The 21,970-nt window shown below is 33.6% G+C and overlaps 2 protein-coding genes across 2 annotated transcripts in view; both read right to left on the reverse strand.

Annotated features, from left to right (window-relative positions):
* LOC126886330 (zinc finger protein 665-like) overlaps positions 1-21,970 on the reverse strand; it is a 368,013-nt gene that overhangs the window by 162,834 nt on the left and 183,209 nt on the right. The window lies entirely within an intron of this gene.
* Positions 1,828-21,970, reverse strand: part of LOC126887358 (zinc finger protein 93-like) — a 33,615-nt gene continuing 13,472 nt past the window's right edge. The window contains exon 2 of the mRNA XM_050654816.1: positions 1,828-4,591. Within this exon, the coding sequence (XP_050510773.1) occupies positions 3,171-4,591 (1,421 nt within the window). The 3' untranslated portion in view covers positions 1,828-3,170. The remainder of the gene's footprint in view (positions 4,592-21,970) is intronic.

Below are 21,970 nucleotides of genomic sequence, written 5' to 3' on the forward strand. Positions count from 1 at the left end.
CAATCCTGAAAATGTACATCCATTTCCATTAAAATATATATATTAAATAGAAAAATTGGGTAGAATTTGCATTCGTGCTCATACCATCATCACACCTATAGATCTTTTAGGTCTGGATCCAGCGTATGAAAAAAAAGTTGATTAATAGCAAGCTGAAAATTTGTTAATAGCTTAAGGGTGTCTAGTCGGACAAACTTTGATATATGGAAACACTGGAACAGGGGAAGTTTTAATTGTGGAACAGGTTAAAAATTTGGAACGGTCAGACCACGAAAACGGCACATGTATTTTGTCCGACAGAACAGACTTAAACTCTTCGAACAGAGATTAAACTCTCATGCAAAAATCAGACTGCTATTTATCACTAAATGGGCGTTTTAATGAGTGGAACATGTAGAATATGTCAAATGACAGAAATTATGACAGGTGATAAATATCAGTCTGATTTTTGCATGAGAGTTTAATCTCTGTTCGGAGAGTTACTTTGTCAAAAACAGAATTAAAAAATTATTCGCTTCTTTTATCACGTATTAATTGACGAGTCCTTTTTATCTATAAACAAAAATGAATATCTAGAACATTTTTTTTAAGAACGTCATATAAAATATCTGTTATAATATGAAAAATGTCGATAAAAACTGCTAAAAATGTAAACTCAAAATCATTTAAATCTCATAAAAAGCCTTTAGCCAGCTGAACTGATTTGCGGTCTTCCATCTTCCGAAAAAAAAAAAACGAATACTGCCCATCATAGCACGCATCCAACTAAAATTTTACTAGGTGAATACGGTGGACTTATTTTTAAATTCATCTGCACTTGCTAATTTGGGTACTACCAGTGCCGATATGATGACTTCACGTTGCCATGACAACCGTTGACGCTTGTGCAGCCGAGAACCGAAATTTCAACTACGTCTTCATCTAGCTCTGCTCGAGTCATAGAAGTCAAATGACACAGGTCAGTATCTGACCGTCAAGGACCTACAGTTTTAATTTTTGGATTACATATTGAAATTCTTTTTTAATTTTTGGATTACATATTAAAATTCTATTTTAATTTTTGGATTAATTAAAAAAAAATAGGTTTATAATTAATTTCAGTATTTAGATATAATAATGCTACTTATATTTTTTTTGTCTCAATTTGATTATATTTTTTGGTGAAGATCACCTTCACCTACTTCACCTGGCCGGCCGCCGCTGCTTCTTTTGTTGTTTGGAACTTTATACACTAGGTTTTCCATCCTATCATTTCATTTCTCCTGGGTCGGGTAGGTTCTTGAAAGTAGCATATTGGTTTGTTTCCTGTACCAGGAATAAAATTATGTATTCATCTATGAACATTTCGTATACATCAACAACTGATTTGTTTTCAAACAGAGAATAATCTGACTTAGGAAATTGTTTCTAAGTATATGTGAAATCTTCCGACCAGAAACCCGAGCCCGGGCTGCAGAAACTTTTGGATATACCATATGAGCAGGTGTAATATCGATATCAATAATTTGTCAATAAAATGTTATATACTGTCGATTCTGACTGTTGAATAAGAATATCTTCTCCTATTATAATTCCATCAGCAATTCTAACTTCTGCATCGGCAAGTGGCTGATGTTTGCTCAAATTTTCCAAATCTACGGCCTCGTCCTCATCCACGGAGTCCTCATCCGTCATGGAGTCATCTATCTCAGAGTCAGGCCTCTTTGAAGAACTGCAGAAAGACCTCTCAACCTAGCAGGTACATACTGCATTTTTAAATTCCTTTAAGTTCTATAAACACTCTGTATACTAATACTTGGAAAAAATGTTACTAAAAATACCATACAATGAAAACCAAACATATGATATATTGCTATAAAATAACTGGAGAATATTCTTACATTACATCCTAGCGTTACAAATATGCAACAGTCAATTTCCTAACCTAACAACTTCTTTATTTGAAAAAATATCAAAGCAAAAAATATTTATTTATATTTTCTTATACTATGTATTTGTTTCCTAATATTAACTTTATTATATAAAATAGGATTTAATACTTATAGTGCAGCCGATATGTGAAACAATTGTGTATTTAATGATAGAAGCATATAATTTGGACCACATATACCACACATATAAAGGTTCAAATTTAGATACGAGGCTATCTCATATTTTGCCTTTACAAAAATGGCGGGAATTCAAAATGGCGACTATACATATATATGTGACTAATAGCAATAACTTTTGAACGAGACGTCCGATTTCAACCAAATTTGGTACATAGGTTCTTTTCTTGCTGTATAAGATCGAGGTCTTGAACCGGAAGAATCGATTTACCAAAAGTTGTGTTTTTCCTTGTTTTTATGTAAAAATATGCTTGGATTAATTAGTTTATTTGATACTTTTATTAGATACTTTAAAACTAGTGACAATTGCTTTTAACAGTTTTAAAGTTCTGGTAGTATATCTAGAAGGTAACTTTAAAACCATTAGCTTGTTACTTACTACAATAAAAACTTTATAAACCTTACATAAAACTAAAATGTTTTTACTGTGCTACTTGGGCAGTGTGAACTCTCATATGATTACTTAAAGTTGATTTTTCAGTAAACAGCTTACTACAAATTTCACATTTATAAGATTTTTCACCAGTGTCAGCTCTCATATGATAATTTAAACTACTTACGCCCGGTCTTTTCACCTCCGAATAAAAGTTATCCGGAGGTTTATTTGACAGATTTACATGTAATCTGCCGGATAAACTTCCTGATAAATATTTATTCGGAGGTGAAAAGACCGGACCTTAGTCGACTAAACTGCTTACTACAAATTTCACATTTATAAGGTTTTTCACCAGTGTGAACTCTTTTATGAGTATTTAAACTACTTTTTTGAGTAAATTTCTTACTACAAATTTCACATTTATAAGGTGTTTAACCAGTATGACCTACCATATTATGTGTACTTAGAGACATTTTCTGAGTAAACTGTTTGAAGCAAATTTCACATTTATAAGGTTTTTCACCAGTGTGAATTCTCATATGACCCTTTAAATGATCTCGTTTAGCAAATTGCTTACTACAAATTTAACATTCATAAGGTTTTTCACCAGTGTGAACTCTTTTATGAGTATTTAAATGACTTATATCCGTAAACTTCTTACTACAAATTTCACATTCATAATGTTTTTAACCAGTGTGAACTCTCATATGATCCTTTAAACGAGTTAGTTGATTAAACTGCTTACTACAAATTTCACATTTATAAGGTCTTTCACCAGTGTGAATTCTCATGTGTATCTTTAAATTACCTTTTGTAGTAAACCGCTTACTACAAATTTCACATTTATAAGGTTTTTCACCAGTGTGAACTCTCATATGACAATTTAAACTACTTAGTCGACTAAACTGCTTACTACAAATTTCACATTTATAAGGTCTTTCACCTGTGTGAACTCTTTTATGAGTATTTAAACTACTTTTTTCAGTAAATTTCTTACTACAAATTTCACATTTATGAGGTCTTTCACCTGTGTGAACTCTATTATGACTATGTAATGTTTTTTGTTCACTAAACTGCTTACTACAAATTTCACATTTATAAGGTTTTTCACCAGTGTGAACTCTTTTATGAGTATTTAAACTACTTTTTTGAGTAAATTTCTTACTACAAATTTCACATTTATAAGGTTTTTCACCAGTGTGAATTCTCATATGACCCTTTAAATGATCTCGGTTAGCAAACTGCTTACTACAAATTTCACATTTATAAGGTCTTTCACCTGTGTGAACTCTTTTATGAGTATTTAAACTACTTTTTTCAGTAAATTTCTTACTACAAATTTCACATTTATGAGGTCTTTCACCTGTGTGAACTCTATTATGACTATGTAATGTTTTTTGTTCACTAAACTGCTTACTACAAATTTCACATTTATAAGGTTTTTCACCAGTGTGAACTCTTTTATGAGTATTTAAACTACTTTTTTGAGTAAATTTCTTACTACAAATTTCACATTTATAAGGTTTTTCACCAGTGTGAATTCTCATATGACCCTTTAAATGATCTCGGTTAGCAAATTGCTTACTACAAATTTCACATTCATAAGGTTTTTCACCAGTGTGAACTCTTTTATGAGTATTTAAATTACTTATATAATTAAACTTCTTACTACAAATTTCACATTCATAATGTTTTTCACCAGTGTGAACTCTTTTATGAGTATTTAAATGATTTATATCAGTAAACTTCTTACTACAAATTTCACATTCATGTTTTTCACCAGTGTGAACTCTCATGTGATAAATTAAAGCACTTGTGTGGGATAACTGCTTACTACAAATTTCACATTTATAAGGTTTTTCACCAGTGTGAACTCTTTTATGAGTATTTAAACTACTTTTTTGAGTAAACTGTTTACTACAAATTTCACATTTATAAGGTTTTTTACCAGTGTGAATTTTCTTGTGCTCATTTAAACTATTTTTTGTAGTATACCGCTCACTACAAATTTCACATTTATAAGTTCTTTCACCGGTATAAGTTTTCAAATGTTCTTTGGGAGCACCGAATGGTTTGGTAACTTTCCCTGTAATATCCTGTGGATCACCTGAAATAAAAACCAAATTATAAATAAGGATTTGTTTTTTACTAAAAGAAAAATATATGGTAGAACAAAAATAAAATCGGGACGACAACTCTTAGCACTACCACAGTATAAAGAGGGACAGTAGAACCTCTCTAGAGGTACGTTTGAACGAAAAATCCTTAGACACATATATAAGGGGGTGAAAGAAAGTGACGTATGACAGAGAAGATATAATTTTGAACTATACGCAGCATACAACGAACCCGACGTCATAACATCCATAAAGATCGGACGTCTGATCTGGACAGTAGAACCTCTCTAGAGGTACGTTTGAACGAAAAATCCTTAGACACATATATAAGGGGGTGAAAGAAAATGACGTATGGCGCAGAAGATGTAATTTTGAACTATACGCAGCATACAACGAACCCGACGTCATAACATCCATAAAGATCGGACGTCTGAGCTGGATGGGCCATGTTGAACGAATGTTGGACCGAAACACTAAAACATAATGAGGCAAACACCAGTAGGGAGAAGGTCAAAGGGAAGACTCAAACTTAGATACATGGAACAAGATCTGAAAACACTTGAGATTACCCACTGGAAGAACAAAGCAAGGAACAGAACAGAATGGCGGAAAATCCTAGAACAAGTCAGGACCCAAAAAGGGTTGTCGAGCTACTTATGATGATGAGTAGAAGCTCTCGCCGAAAAATTTAAAGTAAAATATTTAGTCGCGTATGCCGACCGCGCAATGTTCCCAGTCGCTAGAACACCACTCTCGCATTGCTAGTCGCGTAGAAACGTACGAGTTTTAACAGGGAAAACCCGCATCCACCAGTGGTGAATTACCTGGCGTACTCTGCCGGTGTTACTTCTTGAGATCAAAGTACCGACATAGAAGAAATTTTACTGTCCCTCTTTATACTGTGGCACCACCTAGGAAAAAAACCTGATCTACCAACTGACATTTCTACAGATTTAACCATTTTTCAGTAAAAAAAAAATATAATTAATTAGATATATGTACCTATGTTTTGTTAGAAATCTTAAATTTATTTATTTATTTTTTATTGACGGACCGAAGTCCATTAGTACATAATACAATTAAATGTCACACAAACTAGAAAAACAATTCAAAATAAGATCTAGTACAAAATTGGTAAATACATAATAAACAATAATAAAATTACTTGCTCTCATTTAACAATTGAGAGGTAGTAATATAATATAAAGTAATAAAATCTAAATATATAAAACATTTTGCAATTGACAAATACAACTTATCTTAGAACAAAGATAATAACAGTAATTGACAAATCAATCCTGAATTTAAAACATTAAGTTAAATATAAATGTAATTGTGGAAAACGCAGTAAAGTCGTTCATAAAGAAATCAATATGCGGAGATAATGTGTTTGCTAATTTAATAGTTTTACAGAGATAGGAACTGTAACCATAGCTTGTACGGTTAATGACTTCGTGGAAGGTGGTCACAGAACGGGTGGTCCTTGAAGGTACACGTAGACCAATTTTATGTAAGAGTGAGATACAGAATTTATGACCATGAATTAAGTTATATAAGAAGCAAAGATCTTTATGTTGACGACGACTCTTCGCGCAGCGCAGTTAACAGTTCGAGATCGTAGACTACGAACACGCATGCGCCTGATGGTTGGCAACAGTTGCTGATCGTTCTACGAACAAACCTAATAATTTGCAGTAAAGACTCATAATTTTGACCAGTGAAATGCATCTTATTATAAGCATAACAACGTAAGAATTTACGCTGAACTTGTTCGATTTTATTAATGTGACAATTATATTGAGCACTGGCGAAGCGTCCATGTAACCATTGTTACCATTACCAGTTAAATAAATATTTTATGACTACTATTAAATAATTCCATTTATATTTTTTAAAAATAGAAATATTTGTTAATAGTATCTACCTAATTCAGTAAAATAGCCAACTAGAGGCACGAAAATATCAGCGAGTTTATGTAAAATCGGTTGCACGTTATTATAATACGCCCTTACCACAGTATATAGAGGTTCCCTCTTTATACTGTGCCCTTACTTACCGTGCGCCGCGCCGTTATTTACCACTTCTGTGAGTGGCAACGATTGTAGGATCTTTGTATCGGTCAGAGGACTAGAGGACTGGGTCGTCTCTGAAAATTTTGCGGGCACGATGGCTCTTAAGCCGCTGTGGATTATTATTCGTGTTACCAAATTTTAATTTGGTGACACGGCTAGGTAAGGGCCGGTAGGTACTTTATGTCTCGGTTAGCTAATCGGGACAGAAAATACTGACCGTAAGAATATCAGACTTAATAAATGCAATTTTAATTATTATTATAATTATAGGTAATAATTATAATTCCATTTATGAAGTCTGTTATTCTTAGAGCCGGTATTTTCTCGATTAAACTCCGGTTAGTTAACCGTACCGGCCCTTTGGATTCGATTATTAATTATTAGTTTATAACTTGTAACTGTACTTGCTTACTATACAGATAACATATCTATACCTTTTTATCCTATATAAATCATATTAATCGATTTTAATTACTTGTCGAAATATATTAATTAATAACAACATTATTATATGACATATAATAATATTGATTATACAGTACATTGTAGTGTATAATCAATAAAATAAAAATTATTTAATATTTTAGGCTAAAAATGACAAATGAATGTACTGATTAGTATACTAATTATACAATTTGGATTTTTTAATAAAGTATAAAGGTGATATAATACATATTTTACCTAAAAACAACAAATATGTTTTTAGTTTGTAGATACTTTATATAGTTTCTTAAATTTTTAATTTTTTAATTTTATTTCTGTATTTCATCTATTTTTATAATAGACCTGGATCGCGCGTACCAAAAAAAGTTGATTAATAGCAAGCTGAAAATTCACGGTGTCTAGTCGGACAAACTTTGATGTATGGGAACACTGTATATATAAAAATATTTATAAAATACTTCTGCATAGGGATTACGAACACTCGATACGAATCGTATCCGCCATGTTTTCCCGTAAGGCGCTATGGGAAAACATGGCGGATACGATGCGTATCGAGTGTACGTAATCCGGGCCCTGGTTTTGGTAACACTTTAGAAAAAGTCACGCGTCGCCACTGATATTGAGGTGTCCAAACACATGATGCATAATCTAAATGGGGTCTAACCAAAGAACAATAAAGAAGTTTTAAAGAATGACCAGTCGTACAGTCATAGCTACATCTTTTAACAAAGCCAAGCATCTTTAATGACTTAGAAACCATGCTATTAATGTATCGGTTGAAATTCAAGTTAGTGTCAAGAATAACACCCAGGTCTATAACTGAGTCAACTAATTGTAACCTAGTGTCCCGTATATAGTAAGAATTATTCTCAAAGTTTCTTAGTCGAGTAAAAGTTATAGCATGGCATTTGTTTGCATTTAAGTCCATACCATTAAGTGAGCACCATTCCACAAGATCAGATTGCAAATTGTAGCGATCCAAATCGATGTGAAATAATTTAAGGTCATCAGCAAATAGAAGAAATTGAGCAAAATTGAAGCTTTTATTTATGTCATTTATAAATAAATTAAAAAAGATAGGTCTAAGTGGGAGCCTTGAGGTACCCCCGATTTAACTATAATTTCATTAGAGAAATAATTCTTAATACGAACTATCTGCCTTCTATCTAATAGATAATTTCGAATCCAACTAAGCAGAGGATCAGAGAAACCTAACTGTTCGATCTTATGTAACAATAACGTATGGTTGACCCTATCAAATGCCTTGGAAAAGTCTGTATAAATCGCATCTACCTGTTGTTTGCTTTCCAAGGCTTCATTTAAGAAGGAGGTATAGTTTAACAAGTTCATTTCAGTTGATATCCCCATAACAAAACCATACTGTTGTTCAATTATTACGTTTTGTATAGTAGGCTTCATTTTGTCATATATTAAACGCTCGAATAGTTTAGGTATAGTATTAAGGATACTAATAGGTCTGTAGCTCTGAACCCTGCTTAGAGAAAGAAAATTTGACGAATAATGAACCAATGAAAAAATTAAAGAAGTCACCGAGGGTGAAGACATACTCAAGTTCGTGAAGGCACAATGGCTCAGGTGGCTGGTAGACGCAGAAAGAGCTAACCCAGACTCTACGCTAAAGCGAATAACTGGCTGAAGACCAACAACAAAGAGACCAAAGGGAAGACTCAAAACAAGATGGAGAGATCAAGTCTTAGGAGACATAAAGAAGCTAAAAATCTAGAATTGGAAGGAGCGGTGTAAACTGGACATAATGGAGAAAATGGAGGAAAATGACAGGGCCAAGTTACACAACACGCTGCGATAATAATAAAAGACAACAGCGGATTGAATATCCGCAACAAATGAATCATATTTTTTGTTTAATATGAATACCAAAGATGTTGTAGGTTAGTTGACGTAAATAAAAAGGCTCCTGTACAGAAATAAGTGGAAGTTGAAGATTTTGCATGTAGTCAAACCGTTGATTGAATATACGGATAGATCCCAGCGCTTATGGACGGAAGCGTGTTACCCTTACCATCCAAAAAAATAAAATTTTAGTCAAGAATCAGCGACTCTAGTGGTTATTTCGGGAAATAGCCAGTCAAGAATTTGCTCTCGCAAGAGAATGATCGTGGAATGACGTGCGGTTACTTCCCCTATCACTCCCACCACAACCAATTTATGGCGGTACCTACTAAATTAGAAAACGACACCGACACCCAGAGAAAAGAAGTAATAATCCTATTTAGCGAACAGTTTGAATGTACCGTATCGATATTTAAGGGTTTTCTAAAATACGATATGAGGTCTCAACTGTACCGATCTGTTGACGGATAAAAATTGTTTGTATGTAATTTAGTATGTTAATAACAAAAACCAAGGAGTGCCCGATATGATTTTTAAATTCTAAATATAAATTAATAATAAAAAATTGACTTTTTTATAAATTTTAAAGAAAATTTTTCGACCCGGGCAGATATTATTTTAGATTTTTTGGATAATTCAAAACAAAAACGGTCTTTGGTAATTTTTCTCTTTTACGTTTAAGTTGATCGTTGTCTGATAAAACATACTGATAATAAAATAACGACAGATGACGATTTTGAAATTTTAAATTGTTTAGATATAATTCGAAAGCGATCAACCTAAGAGAAAAATTACAAAAGGCCTTTTTTGTTTAAAATTCTTCTTCTTTTTATAGAGACATTACTCTGTCTGTTTTTTCAATGTGCCTCTAGTAAGTGTCGTTCCATCGTTTTCGTGTTATTGTTTAAAACAATCCAAAAAATATAAAATAATATCTGCCCGGGAACGAAATTTTTTTTTAATATACAGGGTGTCCCAAAAGTAGTGGAACGGTCGAATATTTCGCGAACTAAACATCGAATCGAAAACTGAAAAATAAGTTTTCAATCATTTTCAAAAATCTATCCAATGACACCAAACCCCAACCCCCACTACAACCCCTGGAGGTGGGGTGGGGGGTAACTTTAAAATCTCAAATGGAAACCCCTAGTTTTTCTTGCAGATTTGGATTCGTTACGTAAAAGAGCGCAACTTTTATTTAAGACATTTTTTCGAACTGTGGATAGATGGCGCTATAATTGGGAAAAACCATTTAGCCTGATACCATAGGTAAATTATAGAAACGGTCTAATATCTGGAGAAATACACTTCCAAATGAGAAAGCAAAAAAAAATTTTTAATACTTCTCGAAAACCTATCGAATAACACTAAACATGACCCTCCAACCCACCCCCTGGAGGTGGGGTGGGGGGTAACTTTAAAATCTTAAATAGCAACCCCACTTTTTAGTACAGATTCGCATTCGTCATGAAAAATTAAGCAACATTTATCCGAAACATTTTTTAGGATTTCAGCAATTTTAAAAAATGTTTCGAATAAATGTTGTTTAATTTTTCATGACGAATTCAAATCTGCAATAAAAAGTGGGGGTTGCTATTTAAGATTTTAAATTTACCCCCACCCCATCTCCAGGGGGTGGGTTAGAGGGTCATGTTTGATGTTTATCGACAGGTTTTAGAAGAATATTAAAAACCTGTTTTTTTGTTTCTCATTTGGAAGTGTATTTCTCGAGATATTAGACCGTTTCTATAATTTATTTATGGTATCAGGATAAATGGTTTTTTCCAATTATAGCGCCATCTATCCACAGTTCGAAAAAATGTCTTAAATAAAAGTTGCGCTCTTTTACGTAACGAATCCAAATCTGCAAGAAAAACTAGGGGTTTCCATTTGAGATTTTAAAGTTACCCCCCACCCCACCTCCAGGGGGTGTACTGGGTGTTGGTGTTTGGTGTCATTGGACAGATTTTTAAAAATGATTGAACACGTATTTCTCAGTTTTTCGATCCGATGTTTAGTTCGCGAAATATTCTACCGTTCCACTACTTTTGGGACATCCTATATAAAGGAAACATTTTTTAGTTAATTAATTATAATAGTCAGCATAAACTTATAGGCAGGGCGGTGCGGTGCTATGATGCAGTGAGCATCTAAACATTCCGTATTTGGAACCTAGGAGTTTTCTATTGGTTCGTTGCAGCACGCGGTCATATTTCAACCAATAGGCGGCGAGGTCCCAAACGCATATACGGAATGTTATTCGGTTCCAAATTCATATACGGAATGTTAAATATTCCTACACCGAAAAAGATAAGTTTTTATTAGAGTCTGTGAAAAGGAGATTGATTTTAAAATAATTGTTCTGTATTATTAAATAAAAATAAAACAATTATAGTATTTGGAATGTTATTCGGTGCGAAATTCATATACGGAATGTTAAATATTCGTACATCGAAAAAGATAAGTTTTTATTAGAGTCTGTTAAAAGGAGATTGATTTTAAAAGACTTGTTACTGTATTATTAAATAAAAATAAAACAATTATAGTATTTGGAATGTTATTTGGTGTAATTTCATATACGGAATATTAAATATTCGTAGACCAAAAAGTAGGGCTTTCTATTATTCAGTTAAAGAAGACTGATTTTAAAATACCTATTTTGTTAATGTATTATTAAAGAAAAATAAAACAATGATTACCTATATGGAATGTTATTTGGTGCGAAATTCATAAATGGGATGGTATAGATTTGAGAGACATATTTCTTTATTTGACTAAGGTTTTGCTTTCTCAGAATTTTTAATGACTTGCACGTGTTGTTTATTATGTTTAGATCTGTTTCAGCTATTCAATTCAATTCTGTTGAAGTTTAGGGCTCGTACTCGCCGCTAGGCGGCTCGTTTCGTATCCCTTATACTCACTTCATAATGACCATCATTAAATGCTCGTTGCATAATATACTATTAAAAACCAGTCTCATTTTAACTGGCTTTCATAAAAATCGTCTTTTTTGTTCCAAATAACATTCCATATACTATAATTGTTTTATTTTTATGTAATAATACAGTAACAAGTATTTTAAAATCAATCTCCTTTTAATAGACTCTAATAAAAGTTATCTTTTTCGGTGTACGAATATTTAACATTCCGTATATGAATTTCGCACCCAATAACATTCCAAATACTATAATTGTTTTATGTTTATCTAATAATACAGTAACAATTATTTTAAAATCAATTTCCTTTTCACAGACTCTAATAAAAACTTATCTTTTTCGGTGTAGGAATATTTAACAATCCGTATATGAATTTGGAACCGAATAACATTCCGTATATGCGTTTGGGACCTCGCCGCCTATTGGTTGAAATATGACCGCGTGCTGCCAGAGCCTATTTTACTTTAAATCAGGCCCGAGGCACTACACAATTTTCGGGCCCCTAAATATAATTTATAATAACTTTTTTAAATGTATTAATTATTTAATAGAAATATAGTTGCACGTGAAAATAACATTTTTATTAACAATAAATAAAAATATTTAAACAATTAAACATTGTTTAAGGGGATAGGCGCAAACTTTCGGCTTCAATGCTATTTAAATGCATTCGTTTTTTTCGAAGCCATAAGTATTTTTGAAAAATTTAAACGCAGAATGAAAGATTACCTTACTACCGAGGGCCGAAAGTCCCTGAAATCTTCGATAATGTTTATTTTAATAAGTTACAAGGTTAAAAAAAGAGAAAATTTAGTGTGATTTTTAATTTTAAATACATATCTTATTCAAAAGAAACTTTTTATTTATTTTAAGGGACATTCGGCCCTCAGTAATAATGTAATCTTTCATTCTGCGTCTAAATTTTTTAGAAATATTAATTAGTTTTTTGAGGATTTAAAAAAATGAATGCAAGTTTGCGCCTATTCACTTAATTATAACTCTTATGGTTATCATTTATCATTGTCTGTTCGTAAAATGAAATAATTTTGAAAATTTTGTTTTGTTATTGTAATAAACATGTTTTGTTTGCTGATCTTTCCGGGCCCCATTCAAATACGGGCCCGAGGCAGGTGCCTCACGGGCCTAGTGGTAAAATAGGCCCTGCGTGCTGCAACGAACCAATAGAAAACTCCTAGGTTCCAAATACATATACGGAATGTTTAGATGCATGCGGTGAGGCAGTCGCATCAGGCGGCATCACAAGGGGGCAACATAATCAGTAAAATGAAAATACATCAAAATAATCATAGGAATAGGAAAGGGTGTGCAAAATAGAATATTTGAAAAATATCCGATGGTGTGTGTCACCCGAGTTTAAGGCTAAGGCCAGACAAGCGATAATTTACGTCGCTATAAGAGCAGTAAAATGAAGCGCGAAAAATGGGTCCATCCACTACTATAACAGTGGGACCCATTTTCGACTTAACTCGAGTGACACACACCATCGGATATTTTTCAAATATTATATTTTGCACACACTTTCTTATTCCTATGACTATTTTGATGTATTTTTATTTTACTGATTATGCCGCCCCCTTGTGATGCCGCCTGATGCGACTACTTTAAACTACACCAATCTGATTGAAGAATTTGCGAAAATTAAAGTCAGAAGGGTAAAATTGTAATTTTTGTAAATGTTGTTTAATGTTAATACGTATTTCATTTAATTTGAATTATGTTTTGTTTTTAAAATAAAAGTGTGTTCATTTTGTGCAGTTGCATTTAATAAAAATAAAAGTTAAGTGATATTTAAAGAACGGCATTTCGAAGACTTGCATCATATTGAAAAAATGTACCGCACGTATAGTTGCACAAGTTTGACTTGACTTGAGTTTGACTTAATTTCAAGTCAAACTCAAGTCAATCCTTCTGACAAATATGTCAAGTCAAGTCAAACTGGTCACTCGTACAGGTTTGAAAGTCCAACTGTTTGTCAAACTAGTTTGAAAGAGTTTGAAAAATAATTTATCTAGTAGATACACTTTTTTGTTGAGATACACATGTTAGTTGCCAATTAAGATAAGAAAATTAATAATACAATGAGTGCCACATAAAAGTCAAAATTTTCAATGTGTTTTAATTTAAAACTTTTAAATGTAGATATATATTTTTTCGAATCCTGAGAAAACTAATAAGTATTTTTGAAAAATTTAAACGCAGAATGAAAGATTGCGTTATTATCGAGGGCCGAAAGTCTCATAGAATAATAAAAAGTTTCTTTTGAATGAAATATTGGCAATTAATAATAACACTAAATTTTCCTCTTTTTGTTCACCCCCGTAACTTATTAAAATAAACATTATAGAAGTTTTCAGGGATGTTCGTCCCTCAGAAATAATGTAATCTTTGAAGCTGCGTTTAATTTTTTTTTAATTCTTATTAGTTTTCTCAGGATTTAAAAAAAAATTAATACATTTAAAACACATTGAACATTTTGATAAGCGACATGTTACGCCTATGCCCTTAAGGGTTACAATAAAATAAGACTGTTTGGTTTTTCAATGGACAGCTCAAAATAAAATGATTTGGGCCAGTTCGAAAAAACATGTGGTACCAAGCTGCTAGTTCACTCGAAAATATGTACCACAATACAAAAGTTAGTATTGCTGTATATTGGTTGGTAATTCTTTAAAATTCAAAACTAACCATAGGGTTATTAGACCTGGATCCCGCGTACCAAAAAAGTTGAGCAAGCTGAAAATTTGTTAATATCTTAACGGTCTCTAGTCGGACAAACTTTGATGTACGGGAACACTGGAACAGGGGAGTTTTAATTGTGGAACAGTTTAAAAATTTGGAACGTCAGATTACGAAAACGTCCCATGTATTTTGTCGGTCAGAACATCCAACTGATTTGTTACCCTTTCATTACAAAAAACTCATGCAAAAATCAGACTGCTATTACTAACCAACATGATTCCTGTCATTTGACATGTTCTACGTGTTCCACTCATTAAAATGCCCAGTTGGTCATAAACACCAGTCTGATTTTTGCATGAGAGTTTAATGAAATGGTAACAAATTAATTGGAATTCTGTCCGACAAAATACATGGAACGTTTACGTAGTCTGACGTTCCAAATTTTTAACCTTTTCCACAATTAAAACTTCTTCTGTTCCAGTGTTCCCATACATCAAAGTTTGTCTGACTAGACACCGTTAAGCTATTAACAAATTTTCAGCTTGCTATTAATCAACTTTTTTTTGGTACGCGGGATCCAGGTCTATATGGTTTTATATCTACAATTTAAATTTTTTTCGTATACAGGCTACAAATGTTGGGTTTAAATTTAAAAAAAAATAATGTATAAATATGCATTAACACTAGCAAGTCTGGATTAGCATACCTACCTAGAAAGTCAGAGGGGATCATTTTGGCCCTAAATTCTTAAATTAATAAAAACGCAGTTTAAAGAAATTATATTAACTCTAGACGATATAAGGGGTGTATTCTGTAACACATCCGCTAAATTTTAGAGGCCTCTAAAATTTTAGCGCCCGTTAAAAATATTTTGGTATTCTGTAAATCATACATCCGTTAAAAACATAACCTAAACCGTTAAAACTCCCTCTAAATAAAAATATTTTAGAGGATGTCAAAACGTACCCGCTAAATTTTTAGCAGTCCGTTAAATGTGGTTTAATTATTTTTGTTGGGTTATGTTTGTATGAATAGTAGTTTATTCTTGTATTATACTGGAGATAAATATTTAAAAATGGCAAATGGCTTTCTATAATGTATTTGGTGAAGAAGTACTTAATAAATAATAATGAAAGGTAAGTCTCATTTTACTTTACAATCGACACAGTACACCTATAAGCAACAAAATTCAAATTTTTGTTTCTTTTTGTAGAGCTGATTTTAGATTACAACAAAAACAAAAAGTAATTGACCTGAAAGTAACTACAATTACCATTTCAAAGGAAGTAGGTACCTATCTACCTAGAAATGTGATTAAAAAAGTGGTGGAAGTCAAAGATGTTTGTCAAAGCAATTAAATCCTATTAATGCAGGTAAAATTATTTAAAGTTATTGTGGAACATTACAAAACGTACCAAATGTTTATAAAGGTGAAGTTTCAGAAGGTTTATAACCAGATACAGATTAATAAGATGACCTTACTGTTATTGAAAATAGACCATTTGACCAAAATTAGTGTCGAAGGGGAGAAGAAATAAGATATGCAATTTTTCAGCAATATATTAATGTAGTTATAACTTTATAAATAAAAATGTTTAATTGGAAAATATGAGTTTTACTAAAAAATAATTAAATCCAATAAATATTATTTTCTAGGAAACTGTCAATTTCTTCTTCTTCTTAAGGTTTTTGGCCTCTGACAGTCAGTTTTCGGTCAATTTCTAGGTTAAAAGCAGTTCAAAAACGATCAACGTGCAACGTTGCCGTATTTGTTCCAAAACCTTTTAGAGGATTCCTCTAAAAAAAATATTATTTTAGCGGTCCTCTATAATATGTGTTTACAGAATGTCAATCTAACCCAAAAGTTTTAGAGGACCGTTAAAAGTTAAATTTTAGAGGCCTCTTAAATTTAACGGAAATGTTACAGAATACACCCCATAATCTGATTTTATTTTTTAGTTTTATTGTTTAACACATTCGCTGCCTATCAAAAACTTTTGGAGCACCATACACTTTGCAGTTTTTGACATTTGCCACGCATTGCCTTGTTTATAGCCCTGGCACTGATTGGAAGTATGATTTCCTTTATAAAATATTTTGAACTGACTTTATTTTCGTTTTTGGATAGTAACAGTAGGTACTGGTTGTCGGTAGAATCGGTGTTGCTGGGTATAGTACCAGATTTCGGGAGGCAAGGTATGAAGAATAACACTAATCACCCTTGGTTTACAGATTCTTTAAAAGAAAAGACGAGGGAAAAAAAGAAGCATATCAAAAATGGCTCAGTACCAATTGCTCAGAAGACCGAAAAACCTACGCAAGAATAAGAATGGAAACAAAAAAAGAAGTGATTAAAACCAAAGAAAATATGTGGCTGAAGAAATGTGAAGAAATAGACACTCTTATGGGAGGAACAAAAAGCAGAGAAGCTTGGAGAACAATATCAAATACAAGACAAAACGTACAAGAAAGATGCCAGATATCCCTTATAAGTATAAACGAGTGGGAAACATACTTTAGAAACCTATTGCAAGAGAATAGACAGGAATATGTAAGGCAACCCGTCATCGCCTTAAACAACCTGGAACAACTAGAAGATATAACTATTCAAGAACTAGAACTAACGTTAAGAGAAATGAAAAACAATAAAGCTCCTGGTCCCGGAGGTATTCCAATTGAACTCATTAAGCACAGCACGACACAGACAAAAGAAATTTTAGTTGATATATTCAACGGATGCCTTTCAGGCAATAGTGGCGTGCCCTCTGAGTGGAAAAACTCCATAACTACCCCTATATACAAAAAGGGTGGTAGAAAAAATTGTAATAATTACAGAGGCATTAGTGTGACCAGCTCAGTTGGAAGACTGTACGGACGAATAATAAAGAAACGGATAGAAAAGGAGTGGCAAGATTCCGAAGAACAAAGTGGATTTAGGGCAGGTAGATCATGCACAGATAACATTTTCTGCATAAGGCAATTACTAGAAAAACGTTCTGCTAGAAATCTAGAAACTCACATGGTATTTGTAGACTTAAAAAAAGCATACGATACCGTTCCCAGAGAAAAAATGTTTGAGGTATTACAACAAACCACTTTAAATAGAAAATACATCCAAACAATAAAAGATCTCTATGCTAATGCAACAACAGCAATTAAAATTGGAACGAAACTTTCAAATACCTTTGAAACTTCGAAAGGCCTTTTGCAGGGATGCTGTCTGTCGCCCACTTTATTTAAAATTTACCTTACACATGTGTTAAAATATTGGACTAGGAAATGCCAAACAATGGGGATACCAGTAGGAGATTCTTATTTGTATACGTTGCTATTTGCTGACGACCAAGTTGTGATTGCTGCTGATAAAGATGACGCCAGTTACATGATTAGAAAATTGAAAGAGGAGTACCAAAAATGGGGTTTGGAAATGAGCATGGAGAAAACTGAATACCTTGTAGTCGGAGGTGATACTGAAGACTTAGAATTAGAAGGGGAATACATAAAAGGATGTGATGAATTTAAATATCTAGGTTCAATTTTTGGCAAAAACTCCACATGCGATCAAGATATAGAATATCGAATAAGCCAAGGAAGAAAAGCTATAAAACAGCTAAATGGCATTTGGTGGAGTACAGGACTGCAAAATCAGACAAAGAAAAAAATCTACCAAACTATCGTGGAAGGAATTGTCCTGTACAACTCGGAAGTGTGGGAAGTAAAAGACCGACAAAATAAAAGACTTCAAGCTTTAGAAATGGACGCGCTTAGAAGAAGCTGCAGAATATCTAAACTGCAGCATATCCCAAACGAAGAAATAAAAGAAAGAATGGAAGTAGAAAAGGATATTATAGACAGAATAGAACAAAAAAGATTAATATGGTACGGGCATGTCCAGAGAATGGGACCAACAAGATGGCCCAAGAAAATGATCCAGTATGTACCACCCGAGAGAAGAAAAAGAGGCAGACCGAAGAGAACATGGATACAAGATGTAGAGAAAGCAATGAACAGTAGACAACTCAACGAGGAAGATATTCGTGACCGAAAAGCATGGCGAATAGGATGCGGGAAACGGCGAATGCTGTAGAACACCCGATATATATATATAAGGTATGGAGCCCAGAATTCTTCACACAGCCGACAAATAAACTTTCGACGAAGACTGAGTCTACTTTCAGCTACTTCTTAATAAATAATGCACGCCATTTATTGTTCCTAAGTCAAGAGTATTATAAAACACGTGAAAACGCCATCGTCTTGAAGCAGCTTTTGTAGTATAAAGACGCGCCATTTGGTTGTCTCTACCAACCCCATATTTGGTTTGTTTATAAAAATTCACTATTTCAGGAAGTTTTTTTCCATAGACAGCAACATCCACTGATTGGTGTAACGAACTTGTTGATTTCTGTTGCAATGCCTTGGTCAATTTCAGCGAAGTGAAGTAGTTATCTGTCGTAACATTTTTGCATTTTCCCAGTTGATATTCCATTATCCGCAAAACAACGTGTTCACCAACAATTGTATCTTTATTGCGTACATTTACCATTTACAATAAACAAACAACAAACATACATAAATATAATAATTTTACCCATCCGACAGGAATTTTAAACTAGTTGAATTTCCTAGAAAACGATAATAACTTACACAGGGCCAATTTGGCCCCTTCAGACTTCTATGGTAGATTTGTTGGAAAAACCATTTAATAAATTTAGTAAACAATATTTTTTATGTTAAATAATGCTTTGTACCAAAATATTAAAAGTCATAAAATATGAAATTATTATTGCCTCAAATAAAAAAAACTACAATAACTACTATTCGCAACAGGGGCCAAATTGGCCCCTCCGACTTTCTAGTGTTAAGCTTTCTTAATAATTATCCTAACTGGCGCGTTTATTGGGTTTTATTTTTCTGTCTGCGGTTTAAATATCGTATCAGCCAATACATTTCTATGTTTATTGAAATTTGTCAAAAAAATTTTTGTACCTTGTTGGGAGAGGGAGGATTTCCCCTACCCCTCCCCCTCCCCCCGTTGATCCACCAGTGAACAAATAAAGGCGTAGGCGGTCTCATTTAAAATTGAAAATAAACACGTTGCGTAATATTCAAACTGTTTGAATTCACGTCAAACCTAAAGATATCAAAATCAAGACAAGTCAAACTTTTTTATACAAAAAGTTTGATTATCAAGTCAAGTCAAGTTTGTTTAGTAAAATCAAACTAGTTTGACTTGATGCATCTCTAACCGCACGGCTCTGCTTATGGGTATCGGGCATCCGTAGCTTTTTATAATTAATTGTTAACATACTAAATTACATATCAAATAATTTTTATCCATTAAATACATCGGTGCAGTTCGACCTTATATCGGATCCTCCACTATTATTAAAGCGTAATTTTCTCTAAATCTGTAGGAATTCTCGTAAAAAAGAAAAGACATTTAGGCTAGAGTGTATTGTAATATATTTTGAATTATTTTGATACACTTTACTTTTTGAAAACTTTAAAAACGTTCTATTTTTTTCTGAAAAGCCAAAAATTACAGAAGAAAATTGTTTTACTGTTATGGTATATTTGAAAAATAAGAAAGGACCCCGCACAAACCTTATGGAAAATAGGTCCCAGTGGATTTCGTTCATACTTTGGGAAAATACCCTTTGAAGCATCCTGATAAAAAGTTGTCATGGGCACAACTCAATCGTATGAAGGATTTTCAAGATACAGAGGCCCAAACTCGGAAAATTATAAGATTTTTGGGGTATTCCAGTTCCGTGAGTTACTGGTTATTTGGCAACATGTAGAAGTTTGGATCAAGGAAAAGTACTAGCAGTCTAGGATTTTTTCCTGGCTATCCAATGGCGACCTTTACTTTGACCTTGATCTTCAACGGACGTCATCTTCTCGAGTTTCGAGGGTTTTCGGCATTCAATTGATATAAACAGATTACTCATGGGTTTTTGGGATCGCTAAACACGAATATGCCATCAGAATTGCCCTCTGGATGACGTGGTGGCCAGGGCCTCTACAAGGGACGTCATCTTCTAGAGTTTCGATGGTTTTCAGCATGTAATTGATGCAAATGAATTACTGGAGGGTTTTTTGAGGTCGCTAAACACGAATATGCCACCAGAACCGACTCCCGGAGCACCTGGTTTCCAAGGTCAATGAAAGGGGCTTCTGGAGTTTCGAGGGTCTTTGGTACTACATTAATGCAAACGGATTAGTTATAGGTTTTTGGGGTTGCTGAACACAAATACGTGATTAGCACAGACATAGGAGCACCTGGTGCCTAAGACAGGTTATCTTCTGGAGTTTGGGAGGAATCAAATGGATTACTCTTAGGTTTTTAACTCCAGAAGATAACCTGTCTTAGGCACCAGGTGCTCCTGTGTCTGTGCTGATCCAAAAACCTATAACTAATCCGTTTGCATTGATATAGTACCAAAGACCCTCGAAACTCCAGGAGCGCCTTTCATTGACCTTGGAAACCAGGTGCTCCGGGAGTCGGTTCTGGTTGCATATTCGTGTTTAGAGATCTCAAAAAACCCTCCAGTAATTCATTTGCATCAATTAAATGCCGAAAATCATCGGAACTCTAGAAGATGACGTCCCTTGCAGAGGCCCTGGCCAACACGTCATCCGGAGAGCAATTCTGATGGCATATGAGTGTTTAGCGATCCCAAAAACCCATGAGTAATCTGTTTATATCAATTGAATGCCGAAAACCCTTGAAACTCTAGAATATGACGTCCGTTCAAGGTCAAGGTCAAAGTTAAGGTCGCCATTGGATAGCCAGGAAAAAATCCTAGACTACTAGTACTTTTCCTTGATCCAAACTTCTACATGTTGCCAAATAACCAGTAACTCACGGAATTGGAATACCCCGTAAATCTTATAATTTTCCGAGTTTGGGCCTCTATATCTTAAAAATCCTTCATACGATTGAGTTGTGCCCATGAGAACTTTTTATCAGGATGCTTCAAAGGGACCTATTTTCCATAAGGTTTGTGCGGGGTCCTTTTCAAATCAATTTTTATATCTTCATTTCCATACCTTCCATTCAGATCTCTCTTGGGTCCTTCTCCTCCATTGTCTTATATTCATGGTTTTCAGGTCGTCTTCCACGTCATCCAACCATCTCGTCCTGAGCCTTCCCCTTTTCCGCCTTCCTACCGGCTTCAACTGTAACATCATCTTTGTCGTTTTTGAATCATCTTATCGCTGAACATGTCCCAGCCATGACAGTCTTTGACTTTTCAAAAATCTTACAATGTCATACCCTTCATTCAGTTAATTAACCGATTAGCGCCCAGCGTTACCATATGGTAATGTAAAACACATG

This window comes from Diabrotica virgifera, chromosome 6, assembly GCF_917563875.1.
Source record: "Diabrotica virgifera virgifera chromosome 6, PGI_DIABVI_V3a".
NCBI classification, from domain to species: Eukaryota; Metazoa; Arthropoda; class Insecta; order Coleoptera; family Chrysomelidae; genus Diabrotica; species Diabrotica virgifera.